General features: G+C 42.8%; 1 protein-coding gene across 2 annotated transcripts in view; it reads left to right on the plus strand.

Annotated features, from left to right (window-relative positions):
* The window catches only part of LOC132815267 (sodium/potassium-transporting ATPase subunit beta-1-interacting protein 3-like), a 450,311-nt gene that overhangs the window by 403,298 nt on the left and 29,912 nt on the right, over positions 1 to 17,101 (plus strand). The window contains exon 5 of one of the 2 annotated variants that reach the window (XM_060824089.1): positions 14,065 to 14,165. In XM_060824089.1, the coding sequence (XP_060680072.1) occupies positions 14,065 to 14,136 (72 nt within the window). In that variant the 3' untranslated portion in view covers positions 14,137 to 14,165. The remainder of the gene's footprint in view (positions 1 to 14,064; positions 14,166 to 17,101) is intronic. The other variant, XM_060824087.1, reaches the window with a different exon arrangement.

The following is a 17,101-nucleotide window of genomic DNA, read 5'->3' on the forward strand; positions in this document are numbered from 1 at the left end:
ACACTCTAGCCCTGTTTCACTGAAGCCTTTTCCAATACAAACTTGTTTGGCCAAGGACATCCTCAATCCCATTCCGAAACACCAGCTGGTGGTAGTGGCTGTGTCAGATCCGGTGCAGGGGTAAAGGCTAAGTCAGATCCCAGGGGGTGTGGGAGTTGTGGGGAAGGGGGATAACGGGGTATCAAGCCAAGTGCCAGGGTCTGCAGGAGCTGTACTTGGCAGTGTTAATGGGTAAGACACTGCAATCCCCAACTGTATGCCTCAAGTTGTTTCCTGTGGGCTAATCAAAACTTGGAAAATATCATTGTTTCAAGTTTAGCAATTTGCCAGAATTTTAAAATCTATTAGATGTACGGTACAACACAATACAGCACAGGAACAGGCCCTTCGGCCCACCAAGCCTATTCCAATTCCCAGTCCTTATTTAGCTCTGCTTATTGCCCATGTACAGCTTCTATGCCTCTGTTTGCTTCCCATTCATGTGACTATCAAGATTCACCTTGGAAACTTAGCTAAAGTGCCTGCTTCCATCACCTCCACTGGCAGGGCGTTCCAGTGAAAAATCTTCCCCCCACTCCTCCTGTAAACTTCCTCCCCTCTCACCTTGAACCTGTGCCCTCTCGTAGTTGACCATTCCATCCTGGGAAAAGCCTCCGACTAACCACCCTGCCTATGTCTCTCGTAATCTTGCAGACTTCGATCAGGTCACCCCTCAGTCTCTATCTTTCCAGTGAAAGTGTTCTGAGTAGATGGTCAGACTTCTAAAAGGTGATCACTGTATTTTTCACACACGGAGGACAGGAAAGCAGAAAAACAGCCTGTGCTCCCAGCAATACCTTCTGCTCTAAGAAAACTTTCACATAATCTACAGGAATTTATTTTTCCAGAGGATGTAGGCATTGTCATAATCATACTGCTTAATGAATAGAATATCTTTAGGATGTATTTTAACTGAAACAGTCAGAGCTGTTCTCAATATGTTCTGTCAGAAAACTGCTTTATTGAAGATCTTAATACATATCAATTTCACTGAATAGGCTGCAGGTAACAGAACACAGAAAATGCAATCAAGGATTGACAATATTTGGAGGGTCCATCCAAAAGTCTCTGTGATGCATCTGATCTCAGAGATATACTTACAAAATGCAGCTAAACTAATTAGCAATGCTAATTGGATGGATGCAATGATAGTTGGGTGCTCAGGTATAATTGAGAAGGAAATAGTGTTATTTTTACCTTGAACAGAGAGCAGTCAGGCTTCTCACATGTTTCAAGGAGGAAATTAGTTTCTCTGTGCATGCATTGTAGCACTTCTTTATGTTTAACCAAAATGAAAAGCTTGACCTTGTGGGTGACACCAATTGTAATGGATAAGGTTGGCAACCTAACATCCAAATGTATTTACCTGCTCATGGTGACAGAGTTTGGCAAACAGCCCATGAATAAATCACAAGGTAGCAGCTCCCTTCTCCATTCTCAAACTAAAAATATTTTTAAAAGAAGGTAACAGAATCACAGCAGATTGCATGTTAGCATATGCTGCTCCATTATTCAACAAAGCAGGAAGAGAGGCATCTGCTTGATCATGTCCTTTAACCCAATAATGCAACCTAAGGTTAGAGGCAATGCTCTGGAGTATCTCAGGCTATGAGTGTTTATACATACCCTGAGGCTGTTTGGTCTTTATCTCTAAGTAAGATTCTTTAGCAACAACAATAGAAGTTGCTGGAAAAGCTCAGCAGGTCTGGCAGCACCTGTGGAGAGAAATCAGAGTTAATGTTTCAGGTCCTGTAACCCTTCCTCAGAAGATTCTTTAGCACCTTGTGTCCTGTAACACATCCTTATCTGCATCTGGATGTATCAGGACATCATTTACAGCTCTCCAGTGCAGTACCTAAAACCTCCCTCTCTTCACTCTAAACTAATATCTTCTCTCTGACTGACGTTAGAGTCACATAATCAGTTACAGCATGATTATATAAATAAAATAAGTAAAATACTGTAGATTTTGAATATCTGAACTAAGGAACAAAGCAGTGGGGAAAGTCAGGAAGTCTGACAGCATCTGTGAAAGGGAGAAACAGAGTTCACATCTCATGACTTTTCTTCAATTTCATTACGCACCAAGAACCATGAACTACATGCCTATTATTCTGATAATTGTTCTTAGAAGGTACAGGAATTTCTCATTAAGTTGTCATACGCTCAGAAAACCACAGTTTAACCGAAGTCATCATAGTTGTTTAAAAGGAAAATTATGTTTGAGGATGTAAGTGGTAGATAACCAATAGGGAAGCTGTAGATCTCATGTACCTGGATTTTGAAAAGTCCCTTAAAAAGGTGCCGCATGAGGGTCATGGAGTTGGCGTCCCGGTGGAGTTCCCGTGTCCTGGTTTCCCCATGTAGTTTCCTCCCTAACAACATTGTGGCTCTACCTCCAGCACATAGACTGCAGTGGTTCGAGAAGGCAGCTCGCCCCCACCTTCCCAAGGGCCGGGCAATAAATGCTGGGCCGAGCCGGTGATGCAAACACCCCACAAAGGAATTTTTTAAAAAGTTCTATCCAGTAGCTGCAACCTGACTGGGCCAGGGGATCAGGGTGACTGCACACCCCCTTGCATGATGATCTTGAGAATTTCTAAGCTCAGAAAGGCACGGGTGAATTGTGTCATGTGATATGTGTGTGAGGCAGTCTGGGTTGGATCTGTATGGTTAATACACTGTAGAGACATTGCTCTGTCTGAGTTATCCAAGCAACACAGATTGATAGAATCCCTACAGTTAGAAGCAGGCCATTCAGCCCATTGAGTCACATTGACACTCCAAAGACCATTCCACCCAAACCCACCTACCTATCCCTGCTGGAACCCCTCCTCCTTCACTTGAGAAAGGCCTGTTGAGGAGCTTCCTGACTTTGTACATGCACTAAATGACAAGACAAAGTAATCTGCATCTAGGATCTCTGGTTGATGGGGAAATGAGTAGAAAGGCAGGGCAGTGCACACAGGGATGCAGTGGGCATCCATGTATTCAGACTGAGCGGACTCTAGGTCAAGTGAAGAACACAAAGATGCAGGATTGTCTTCAGGTTAGCATGCATGTTCATATGGCAATTAGGAAGGCAAATGCAATGTTAGCATTCATTTCAAGAGACCTAGAATACAAGAGCAGAGAGGCTGCATTTGAAATGTTGTTGGCATTTTTGGGCCCTGTATCTAAGGAAAGATGTGCTGGCCTTGGAGAGGTTCCAGAGGAAGTTTCTAAGAATGATCTTGGGGATGAAGGGCCTGTCATATGAAGAGCAGGTCAGGACTCTAAGTCTGTACTCGATGGCGTTTCTAAGGATGTGCAGGGAGTGATCTGACTAAAACGTACAGAATACTGAGAGGCCTGGATAGAATGGACGTGGAGAAGATGTTTCCACTGGTGGGAGAGACTAGGACTCAAAGGGACAGCCTCAGAGTGAAGGGACGACCCTTTAGAACTGAGATGAGGAGGGACTTCTTCAGTCAGAAGGTGGGGAATCTGTGGAACTTATTGCTGTAGAAGGCTGTGGAGGCCAAGTCATTGAGTGTGTTTATGACAGAGATAGATAGGTTCTTGATTAGTAAGGGGATCAAGGGTTACTGGGAGAAGGCAGGAGGATGGGGTTCAGAAAAATATCTGCCATGATTGAATGGTGGAGCAGATCCGATGGGCTGAATGGCCATATTATGGTCTTATTGTCTTACTTTTCATTTTAATTTTTCCATTTTATGTCCTGCTATTATGTTTTTACCAAAGTTTGTAATTAGCATTAATTGAGAAGTGTTTAATAGCTAAAGTTTATTACATCTGAAAACAGTTTTTACATTCAAAAACTCAATTCAAAAGATTGCGCTTTGACCAAAGCAGTGAAGCCCTCAATTTAGCTTTGACTAAATGTGCTTAATTTAGCATTGATGGACCATTTACAAGTTCTCATACCCAACAAGTACATTATTATACTTGGGCCATGTGCAGCCCACAGTTTCTCTTTTCATGTGTTACTTATAATTCTATCTGAATGTAATTAATTGACCTTTTCTGCTTGAAGGAGACTCCTTACCCCTTTGTCATGCTTCTAAAAAGGGACAAAAGTAAAATTAGTGTAGAAAATTGTGTCAGCAAGGCCAGCAACTGTTAGGATAAACTATGGTTCAGATATCTGTTTGTCAGAATATGTGTTTTCTATTTAACAATCATGAAAAGGCAGAGGCTACGCAAATCCTCAGATTGTTCTGTCATGTGAGACGTTAATGGCTGATTTTCAATCTTACCTCCATTTTCCCACCCATTCTCCAAATTCAATGTCTATAAATCAACCTCAACCTTACATAAACTTAAGAGCTCATGTTCCACAGTCTTCTGGGTGGATAGTTCCAAGGAAGTGAGGAAAGAGTCCCTCATCTCAGTCTGAAATGAATGTTCCCTTAACATCTGAAAATACCTGCTATTTCAAACTATTCCAACTAGGGATACGTATCTCATCAAATCCTCTTGGAAACTTTCAAAAACAGGAGAGCACCATTATTCAACAGTTATTCATCAAAATACCAATGTGTTTAGTTCCATTCCATTTAATCTCCACATAGGATAGCCTCTTCTACATTCCAGGTATCAACCTAATGTTGCTTTAGTGGTCCCATAAAGACAAGTTTATCCTTCCTTAACTATGGAGATCAAAACTATACACAGTAATCCCAGGTGGGCACTCATTAACGTGAGCGTGCCGTTGTTGGATTGGGGTGGACAAGGTCAGAAGTCACCTGCCACCAGGTTATAGTCTATCACTTCACCTGATGGTGGAGCAGTGCTCTGAAAGGTTGTGATTTCAGATAAATCTGTTGGACGATAATCTGGTATCAGGTGACTTCTCACCTTGTTCTCATTAATACCTTGTAAAATTGCAACAAGATTCACGTACTCTAACTCTTTTGCAACGAAGATCAACATGCCATGTGTTTTCACAATTACAATTTCTATCCATTTTGCACAGGGCACAAATATCTCTGTAAAACAACAGTTAATGCTTGATCATTTAAAAAACATTTTGTTTTCTGATTTTTCTACTTTCAATCCATTGGAAGCAGTCCAGAATCACCATTTGAAAGATCATGGTCAGTTCATGCTTCATGTCCCTGGCAACTTCCTTCTGAAACTTTGAGAATATGTCTCATTAATTTCTCCAGTATTTTCTCATTGATGGTTACGGGAGTTTTCTGCGTGCAACTTATCTTGGTGTTTCCCATACTACAACAGTGAGCTTACTCCAGCAGTGATGACCCTTCTAAAGTGATTCATTGGTTGTGAAGGTGTGATATAAATCTACGATTTTTCTTTCTTTCCTTTACAAATAGTAATTGTTTAAAGTTTCTTACTCTCATTGTTTTCACATTATTGCAGGCATTTTTCCTGTGTTTTCTACATTGAAGACAGAATAGTTACTTCATATCATACTCCATACTCCTCATTTGCATTTCTCCTGTCTCAGTCTCTAAGGGACCCCCATTTACTAAAATTGCTCTCTTCCTTTTACATGCTTATGAAACTGCTTACAGACAGTTTTCATGTTGCCCTCATTTTATTTTCATCCTTTGTACTATTTCTTTTCATCTAGCTCATGATGAAAACTTATCTAATCCTCACAATTATTACCCTTCCTGACAATATCATGAATCTCTTTTATTCCAATACTTAACCTGTGTGGTTAGCCATTGATCGATCTCTTTCTCCATGGAGTTTTACTTCTTCATTCTCAACAAATCTGCATTCTATTAAGAAATATTTATTTAAATGTTTGCTATTGCATAGCATATTGGCAATCACTAGCTAACGAGTATGATTGTCCACCACAGAAGGTCCATGATACTGGTCATGGGTTCGGTTGGTCTTGTGTGATTGATGAGCCCAATCCCAGAGTCCCATCCCTGACCATGCGTTTGATATTGCATATTTATCACAACTTTATATGTAATATCTTAGTCTATCCTAAGCAATGTTCTTAAGATATTGCACTTAAGTAATTGCCTATGAGTACACTAAGTATTTAAGTAACTTTGGCCATGTGTACGTTACTCAAATACAACTTTAAATTCCAACATGTTATAATTACTTTTGCCAAGTGGATTTCTTACGGTGAGGTTACTAATTAACTCTAACTCATTACACAACGTAAGGCAATTGGTAGTGAGTCTAAATAAGGGTCAGGAATCGGTACGTGCTTGGTGTGCTGAAGGGCCTGTTCCTATGATGTATTGAATTGTATTGTAAATAACCTCTACTCTGGTTGGTTTCTATGAAACTGCTTCCATGAACTTGTCCTTCAAACTAATTTGCCAATTTGATTTGTTCAGTTTATGAAAAGATTAAAGTGCCTCAAAATAATGTCTTTCCTTTGTTGTATGTGTCTCTTATTTGTTGTTTACAGCACTGTCCAATAGTATTGCAATTGCTAAGGGACCTACAAACGATTCCCACCAATATAGTCTTGTTAGTTCTTATCTCCACTCATTTGATGCAATTTCCTTCTCCTCTGAGCCTAAATCCTTCTTGGTTACTGTCCTTCTATCATCCTTTAGTATCAGGCTAATACCCTTGTTTGACTATCTTTACAAAATGTCAACTGGCTGATATATTTAGTTAGGCAAAAGGACTTTTGCCTGAAACGTCGATTTTCCTGCTCCTCGGATGCTGCCTGACCTGCTGTGCTTTTCCAGCACCACTCTGATCTAAACTCTGATATGTTTAGTTACCAATCTTGGTCAGTTTATACAACTGTGTTTTTGTAATGGTTGCTTATTCTATTTATCCTATTACTGGTCAACTTGGATTCAGCCACACAGCAGTCTAAATTAACTGGGAACGGGGTTTGACTAATAACAGTTTAAAAATATCTTGAGTGTCCTATAAATACTGTTCTATGAGTGTACCATGACACCAGGAGTCAAGTAACCAATGGATAGCTATTCATCTTAACAGGCCCAGTAAACCCCAAAAATAAAAAAGCTACAATTACATTAAAAAATGATGTTAATCCTCCCCATTGGCCCTGTATTTCAACATAAACATAGCTATAGAGGCTAAAAATGAAAAAAAAAACACAAGTTACCGATTTCAACTCATAAGGCCACTGACTACAATTTTCATGAGGACTTTAAATTAGGTGGTTAGGCTCCCACCAGAAATAGATTGAACTGCCTTAAATAGTTACCAAGGAGGAAAAGAGAAGCTAATAATGTGACATTCATTACTCAGACAACAGTCTCAACATCCACACTAGGTATAAGAAATGATATTATTTAGATACAAGATTAGATGTTACTGTCAGCATTCATACTTATCCTTGAGAGATCAATGCTTTAAGAGTGTCAGTTTCTATCGAACTGCCCGCTCTTTTATACGTTCTGAAAACTGCAGTTTAGGCAACATAGATTTTGTGCAATAGAACACTGATGGTTTATAGCTGGCACAATAGTTTAAGATCACAGCATATTACAGGCAATTGGTGGCTCAGTGGTTAGCACTGGTGCCTCACAGTACCAGGGACCTGGGAATGATTCCAGCCTTGGATGATTGTCTGTGCAGAGTTTGCATATTCTCCCCGTGTTTGCGTGGGTTTCCTCCGGGTGCTCCAGTTTCCTCCCACAGTCCAAAGATGTGCGGGTCAGGTGAATTGGCCATGGGAAATGTTGGATTAGGGTAGGGGAGCATGATGCTCTTTGGAGGGTTGGTTCAGACTCAATGAGTCATATAGCCACTTTCTGCAAGGTAGGGATTCTATGAAATATACCGGCCTGATATTTCACTACTGCAGAGACACCAATGCTGCTTAAACATAACTATTAATCTTTTTAGGTGCCAAATTTGGGCAAATAAAATACACTGCGAATCATTGCCTCAAGGTGGGCTTCCATCTCATCAAGGTGGGCTTCCATCTCATCAATGTGGGCTTCCATCTCACCAAGATGGGCTTCCATCTCATCAAGGTGGGTTTCCATCTCATCAAGGTGGGCTTCCATCTCATCAAGGTGGGCTTCCATCTCACCAAGGTTGGCTTCCATCTCATCAAGGTGGGTTTCCATCTCATCAAGGTGGGCTTCCATCTCACCAAGGTGGGTTTCCATCTCATCAATGCGGGTTTCCATCTCATCAAGGTAGGCTTCCATCTCATCAATGTTCAAACTCATTCAAAATTGCATCTTCAAGAGTTGAGCCCCAGGTCTCTATGCAAGGGGTTTGAGCATTCAGAAAAAGATGTTCTCTCATTACATCATAGATCATAGAATCGTTCGTAGAATTCCTACAGTGTGGAAACAGGCCATTCGGCCCAACAAGTCCAGACTGACTCTCCGAAGAGCATCCTATCCAAACTCACTACCTTTTCCTGTAACCCTGTATTTCCCATGGCTAATCCACCTAACCTACACATCTTTTGAAGTGGGAGTAAACTGGAGCACCCAGAGGAAACCCACACAGACACTGGGCGGGAGGGCGGGGGGGGTGGGGAGGGGGGTGGGGGGAAGGGGAATGTGCAAACTCCACACAGACAGTCATCCAAGACTGAAATCAAACCCAGATCCCTGGCACTGTCAGGCAGCAGTGCTGACCACTGAGCCACCATGCCGCCCATCTTTGGCACGTTTTGAGAAAAGGTTTTCTGTAGACGTTGCAGGGTTCATTTTGTGGTCCTTGGCTTACAGACAACTGTAAATCTGTTACAGATTCAAGTAATAAACTTTTCTGTACACATGCAGACTTTGGAAAACATTCTATACCATCTCACAATTCAGTTCAGACAGAAATCAATATTGATAAGCAGGTTTGGAGGTCTGAAACTCCATGTGCTATATCAGGAAGTATGGTAGTCCTCCTGCCAAGACCTGTCATCAACACTAGTTGTTTCTCATCTGTGCAGTTAAACACTGTCCTATTTCCTCGATACATCTAATTAATCCATTCCATTGCTCTGCATCTTTCAGCATTGAACAATGATACTGTTAGCAGAGAGGATGTTTTATGCATGTTCTGGGAGCAGGAGATTATTCTGTTGAATAGTAAAGAGGATTGTAACACAGTTAGCCAGCTGGACATCATAGAATGTGAGTTCCCTGATTAGGGTTGTTAATTTGATCCAATCAGAGAGCCCTGGCTGACAGGTAAAGGCAGCATTGTCACACAGCATTGCCCTTTGATGTGAAGGGCACTGCTTGTCACTGGCCACTCAGGTGTTTTCCTGTCTTCCTGGTGATGGATATTGAATAACAAAAAAAAGAAAAAAAAAAGGCAGCATTGTCGGAGATACTGACACTCTGGTCCCTGGCTCGAAATGAGACCATACTAACATCAAATATTGTTCATGTATAGACAAAGGGTGACTTGGTGATGGAAGACAGGCCTCTGTGTAGTTATTTCGCAGCTAATCTAAGTTACTTTCCCTGCAGTTCTGATGACTTTAAAAAACATTCTTTGAGCTCCTGAATATTATATTCTCCCTTCCTGTCACAACAGATGCTCATTGAAGAAAGGTGGTTATTATCCTTCATTCATTTCAGTCATAATTTGGTCCCTAGCACTTGGGTTTTCTCAGTCAACAATGCTCGATTCTTCTAATATTGCTCGGGAAGGTGCTGTCCTGGCCCTGCCTCTTGCCCGTGAAGCTGGTTAAAAGGTCTGTATGAGGTTTTGATGACAGTGGCCCATTTAGAGGCTAGCATCCCCACCTTGAAGCTAAGGATTTGAGCTCCTGTCCAGGCCCTGATGGTCATGGGAGCTGTGCTCATAACTGACCGAAGATGAGTAGCAACTCATAAATCCTTCCAATTTGTCAATGACAGGCTGTAAGAGTGAGAGAGAGCCTTGGTCAATATGAGAGAAAGAGACTGAGGCCCCTACCATCACCATCAAAGGACTACAGCATTTGCTTTTAATCATTCATAGAATGATGGCATCTCTGGCTGGATCAGCATTTATTGCCCATCCCTAATTACCCAGAAGGCAGTTAAGAGTCAACCATATTGCTGTGGGTCTGGAGACACAGATAGACCAGACCAGGTAAGGATGGCTACTTCCTTTCCCTAAAGGACATTAGTGAACCAGGTGGGTTTTTCCAACAATTGTTTCATCACCACCGTTAGCCTCTTTAATTCCAGATTTTTATTGAATTCAAATTCCACCATCTGTGGGATTTGAAGTTGACCTGGGTCTCTGGATTAACAGTCCAGCATTAATACCACTTGGCCATTATCATGGAAAAGTATTTGTTGCCATAGCAACCTGGGTTCTTTGGGGAGTTGGGTGGTTCAGTTGGCTGGACAGCTGGTGGCTGCAAACAGCATCCTGGTGTATTCAGAACCTGCTTCCTTCGATACCCATGGTGAATGCTGTGGCACTGTTGCACCTGCCTTTGGACAGACAGCATAAGAAGATGCCCCATAGTTGTATTTCAAAGCTGCTTGTCAGTACAATTGATTTTATTCTTTGATTAGATTACCTGTTGTGCACGTATTTAAGATGGATATTTCAGAACAGCTCAAAGTAAAACTGACAGTTGGTCAATCCAACCAAAAGTAACAGTAATCTCAGCAGCACCTCATTAATATTAACAGCTAGACAGTAACAGCTACAAAGTGCTTGTAAACTATTCACTTGACCTAGATCTGCCTCAGTGTATTCTGTTTTCTCATGAAAATAATGGATTGTGGTATAGTTTTGCATTATGTAAGTGAGGCTGACATTGCTGGAACATGAACAGGGCTTTAACTGTCTTTTGTAATTAAAATCAAAACATTACCCAATAATTGAAACAAATCCCACAATACTAATTGGGAATTGCCCAATGAGCAGTGCTGTCGGTACAGTATTGCATTCTGAGTTCCTGACAGGTCCGCGTGTCAACAACTTAAAAGATAATCTGTGATGGCATTAATAATTGAAAGTGAAAAATAAATGCAAGTGTGCTCTGTAATTTAGGATGATTTCAAAGAGAATATGCAATCAGTCAAATTTAATAAAAAATTGTTTCTTTTCTCTTTGTGAATATGTGAATTAGGAAATGCATCATAAATAATTATGTGTTTTATGTTTAGCAGCTCTGTTTTTGAAAGAAATGCTAATTATTCAAGGATCATTAAAATACTTTTAAAAGATTGTTAGTTAAGGGTAAGGTTTGAAAAATGATTTTATTTTAGTTCTACATACATAATGATAATGGGGGTCAGTGCCTTAATAATGTGCGTTATAGAATTGGCGTCTTACACAAAATCAGCAGAGATAGGAGCAGGGGGAGGTTATTTGGCCCTAACTTTGCCCGTGGCCTGACATCTCCTCTCCTGCAATGCTGGTAACGTAACTGGACCAAATATCCAGAAGAAAATGTGTTGCTGGTTAAAGCAGGTCAGGCAGCATCCAAGGAATAGGAAATTCGACGTTTCGGGCATAAGCCCTTCATCAGGAATCATCCAGAACCCCAGCCTACTGTCCTGGTGAGGCGATTTCTCACCCAATCTTGCCAAATGGCAAAATTTGAATACAATAAAATCTGGAATTAAAAGTTTGGCAATGGTAACCGTGGACCAATGATCAGGCTGATTAATGCTGTTTGTGGGTGGTTAGCTCAGTTGACAGGGCGGTAGGTGAGTGATGTCAACAGCATAGGGTTCAATTCCCGCACCAGCTGAGATTACCCTGAAGGATTCTCCTTCTCAACCTCTCCCTCACCTAAGGCACGCTGACCCTCAGGTTAGCATCATCAGCAGGCCTCTATATCTCTCTGTGTAATGAGAGACCCATCTTTACCTGGTCTGGCCTATATCTATCTCAATAGGCACAGTGATGTGGTAGACTCTGAACTGTCCACTGAAACAGCTGCAAGCTGCTCAATAAGGGTTTAGATTAGATTAGACTTACAGTGTGGAAACAGGCCCTTCGGCCCAACAAGTCCACACCGACCCGCCGAAGCGCAACCCACCCATACATTTACCCCTTACCTAACACTACGGGCAATTTAGCTTGGCCAATTCACCTGACCCGCACATCTTTGTGACTGTGGGAGGAAACCGGAGCACCCAGAGGAAACCCACGCAGACACGGGGAGAACGTGCAAACTCCACACAGTCAGTCGCCTGAGTCGGAAATTGAACCAGGGTCTACAGGCGCTGTGAGGCAGCAGTGCTAACCACTGCTGTTGTTAAGGATTGGAAACAAATGTGAGCAATGCCCACATTCTATATAAGGATAAACTCTCCATTAAAAATAACTGCAGTGTTCTGTAGCCCATTCATTTAAATAAGATTCTGTTTTCCTATCCCTCCTGTAAAAATGGACAAACTCACATTTCACTCCATCTGAACCTTATGGATTGTTGAGGGGGGAGACGGGTGGAAATAGCGTGAATGGCAGCAGTATCATTTTCCAAAGCAGACTGCAGCTACGATCCCCACAGGCAGGTGACCTCCAAGCCCAATTCCCTGACTGCTTTCTTTCCACAGATGCTGCCAGACCTGCTGAGTTTTCCCAGCCATTCCTGTTTTTGTTCCTAATTTCCAGCATCTTCAGTTCTTCTGTCTTTTGTTTAACTATGTTAAGGTGTTTAAACAAGTAAGCTATAAGTTTAACACAGTACTTAGGTCCCTCTGAAGTTCATTTTTTAAAAAACTGTACCAACCAATCAGTTTCCTGCTCATTTAATGAATGTGTCTGGACTTCAGCTCTCAGGTTTGCTAAGCTCTTAGTCTCTCTCTCAGACCATTTCTTGTTTGATGAAATACCTTGTACTATGTGGAACCTATACTCCATATTGGCCTCCAGATTATTCACTCCCTGCATTCTCAAAAGCCTCCTATATTTATCTGAGCAAAAATCCCAGAGATCTGAGTCAAAGCCTCAGTGTGGAAACCAGAATGAGCTAGTTGCTAAATTAGCAGAGTGCTGTCACAAGTGGACAGCTAAGTGTACCACTGACGACCACTGTAAAAGTTTATACTTAAGTTAAATGTAAAACACAAAATTTGGTTCGATTTCAAAAACTTTGCAGCCCTGAGAATTAACTTAAATAAATCAATTAAAAATTAATAACACTTAGAATTCCCCAAAACGGCAGTAAAGTGCTCCATAAAGAGACAAAAAATAAACCTGCAGATGCTGGAACCCAAAGTAGACAGACAAGAGGCTGGGGTAACACAGCAAGGCAGGCAGCATCAGGAGGGACAGGCAGGAGGCTGGGAGAACACAGCAAGGCAGGCAGCATCAGGAGGGACAGGCAGGAGGATGGGAGAACACAGCAAGGCAGGCAGCATCAGGAGGGACAGGCAGGAGGCTGGGGGAACCCAGCAAGGCAGGCAGCATCAGGAGGGACAGGCAGGAGGCTGGGAGAACACAGCAAGGCAGGCAGCATCAGGAGGGACAGGCAGGTGGATGGGAGAACACAGCAAGGCAGGCAGCATCAGGAGGGACAGGCAGGAGGATGGGAGAACACAGCAAGGCAGGCAGCATCAGGAGGGACAGGCAGGAGGCTGGGGGAACCCAGCAAGGCAGGCAGCATCAGGAGGGACAGGCAGGTGGCTGGAGGAACAGAGCAAGGCAGACAGCATCAGGAGGGACAGCCAGGAGGCTGGAAGAACACAGCAAGGCAGGCAGCATCAGGAGGGACAGGCAGGAGGCTGGGAGAACACAGCAAGGCAGGCAGCATCAGGAGGGACAGGCAGGTGGCTGGAGGAACAGAGCAAGGCAGGCAGCATCAGGAGGGACAGGCAGGAGGCTGGGGGAACACAGCAAGGCAGGCAGCATCAGGAGGGACAGGCAGGAGGCTGGGAGAACACAGCAAGGCAGGCAGCATTGGGACGTGGTCTGTACAGGATGTACTCTGTTGAGCTGGTCTCCAGTGTTACATCTTATTTTACTCACTGCGTTATTTAATTTTTTTTAGAATTAAGGAAAGAATAATAAAGAATAAAATCAGTCAGTTCTATTCCAAGGATTGTGAAATACATTGAAAACTACTTCCATCAGGTTGTAACTTTCACTTCTGTTTGTCTGTTCTCCCTACAGCTGATTGGCTTTGTCTATGCCTGCTATGTGATCAGTGTTTTCACCGAGGATGAGGACACCTGTAAGTACTGAAAGCCCATCCATCTCTGGATCACTCTCGGGTGAGCCATGATCTTTGCAATAATGATTAAATTTGCCATAGATTAATTCTATATCTCAGCAAGAATGCAACAAAGTAATAAGGATTTTCTTTTAAACAGAACTTCTCTTCAACATTGTCAATCTGATACCACGAGATTAGATTAGATTACTTAGAGTGTGGAAACAGGCCCTTCATCCCAACAAGTCCACACCGACCCGCCACCCACCCATACTCCTACATCTACCCCTTCACCTAACACCATGGACAATTTAGCATGGCACATCTTTGGACTGTGGGAGGAAACCGGAGCAAACCCACGCAGACACAGGGAGAACGTGCAAACTCCACACAGTCAGTCACCTGAGTCGGGAATTGAACCTGGGTTTCTGTCGCTGTGAGGCAGCAGTGCTAACCACTGTGCCACTGCGCCACCGACTTGAGTATTAGGTCAGATGTCTCACAGTTTATTTAATTGATTCAAGTGTACTTAAAAATAAGTTGCCCATCATCTGGCATTCACATAATTCCAGGGACTGTGTGACAAATATTCCACAAGTTAAGGAAAACAACTTTTTACTGTTCAGGATTCTAAAATCAACTCCCATTTGTGTGTTATCTGACATTGACAGAAGTGCTCTGTTTGTTGAAATTACCTGAGCTAGGGACCTGGTCGCTCATTCTTTTGTTTGCTTCCGACAGCTACTGGTGATTGCACTGAATCACAACCCTTTAGTAGGGTTCTTTTAAAATGCTAACAATGATTACAATTTACATGGATGATTTGGAGCTGAGATCCACATGTAGTGTGTCAAAGTTTGCAGATGTCACTCAGCTAAGTGATAGAGCAAAGTGCAGAAGACTGTGAAACTGTGCAAAGGAACGTAGTTTAAGTGAGTGGGCAAAGATCTGGCAGATGAGGTACAGTGCTGGTAATTGTGAGGGGATCCTTTTTGGTAGGCACAACAGTATTTGAACAGGAAAAAGTTGCAGCATGCTGCTATGGGTGCCCTTGTGCATGAATCACAGAAGGTTGGTCGGCAGCTACAACAGGTAGTTAAGGCGGCAAATGGAATTTTATCTTTCATTGGGAAAGGGCTTGAGTTTAAAAGTAGGGAGGTTATGTTGCAGCTGTACAGGGAGCTGGTGAGACCACACCTGGAGTACTGTGTGCAGTTTTGGTCTCCTTACTTGAGTAAGGATGTACTCGCAGAGGAGGTTCGCGAGGTGGATTCCGAAGTTGAGGGGGTTGACTTATCAGGAGAGACTGAGTAGACTGAGATTATATTCAACAGAATTTTGCAAGAATGAGGGTGATCTTACAAAAACATAAAGGGGATAGATAGGACAGAAGTAGAGAGGATGATTCCACTGGGAGGTGAAACTAGGACAAGAGGGCAAAGTCTCAAAATTAGGGGGAGCAGATTTAAGACTGCATTGAGCACTGTAAGAGTAGTGTAAGGATAGTGTAAGGGCAGTGTAAGGGTAGTGTAGACCAGTATAAGGGCTGTGTAGAGCAGTGTAAGGGTAGTATAAGGACATTGTAGAGCAGTGTAAAGGCAGTGTAAGGGCAGTGTAAGACCATAAAACATAGGAGTGGAAGTAAGGCCATTTGGCCCATCGAGTCCTCTCCGCCATTCAATCATGGCTGATGGGCATTTCAACTCCACTTACCAGCATTCTCCCCGTAGCCCTTAATTCCTTGTGACATTAAGAATTTATCAATCTCTGCCTGGAAGACATTTAGCGTCCCAGCCTCCACTGCACTCTACGGCAATGAATTCCACAAGCCCACCACTCTCTGGCTGAAGAAATGTCTCAGCATTTCTGTTCTGAATTGACCCGCTCTAATTCTAAAGCTGTATCCACGAGTCCTAGTCTCCTCGCCTAACGGAAACAATTTCCTAGCGTCCACCCTTTCCAAGCCATGTATTATCTTGTAAGTTTCTATTAGATCTCCCCTTAATCTTCTAAACTCCAATGAATACAATCCCAGGATCCTCAGCTGTTCCTCGTATGTTAGACCTACCATTCCAGGGATCATCCGTGTGAATCTCTGCTGGACACGCTCCAGTGCCAATATGTCCTTCCTGAGGTGTGGGGACCAAAACTCGACACAGTACCCCAAATGGGGCCTAACCAGAGCTTTATAAAGTCTCAGTAGCACAACGGTGCTTTTATATTCCAACCTTCTTGAGAAAACTGACAACATTGCATTCACTTTCTTAATCATAGACTCAACCTGCATGTTTACCTTTAGAGAATCCTTGACTAGCACTCCCAGATCCCTTTGTACTTTGGCTTTACAAATTTTCTCACCGTTTAGAAAGTAGTCTATGCTTTTATTCTTTTTTCCAAAGTGCAATACCTCGCATTTGCTCACATTGAATTCCATCAGCCATTTCCTGGACCACTCTCCCAAACTGTCTAGATCCTTCTGCAGCCTCCCACTTCCACAGTACTACCTGCCTGTCCACCTATCTTCGTATCATCCGCAAACTTCGCTAGAATGCCCCCAGTCCCTTCATCCAGATCATTAATATATAACGTGAACAGCTGCGGCCCCAACACCGAACCCTGCGGGACACTTGTCACCAGCTGCCATTCCGAAAAAGAACCTTTTATCCCAACTCTCTGCCTTCTGCCAGACAGCCAATCCTCAATCCATACCAGTAGTTCACCTCGAACACCATGGGCCCTCACCTTGCTCAGCAGCCTCCCGTGTGGCACCTTATCAAAGGCCTTTTGGAAGTCTAGATAGACCACATCCACTGGGTTTCCCTGGTCTAACCTACTTGTCACCTCTTCAAAGAATTCCAACAGGTTTGTCAGACACGACCTCTCCTTACTAAATCCACGTTGACTTGTTCTAATCAGACTCTGCTCTTCCAAGAATTTAGAAACCTCATCCTTAATGAAGGATTCTGGAATTTTACCAACAACCGAGGTTAGGCTAAT

This window comes from Hemiscyllium ocellatum, chromosome 4, assembly GCF_020745735.1.
Source record: "Hemiscyllium ocellatum isolate sHemOce1 chromosome 4, sHemOce1.pat.X.cur, whole genome shotgun sequence".
Taxonomy (NCBI): Eukaryota; Metazoa; Chordata; class Chondrichthyes; order Orectolobiformes; family Hemiscylliidae; genus Hemiscyllium; species Hemiscyllium ocellatum.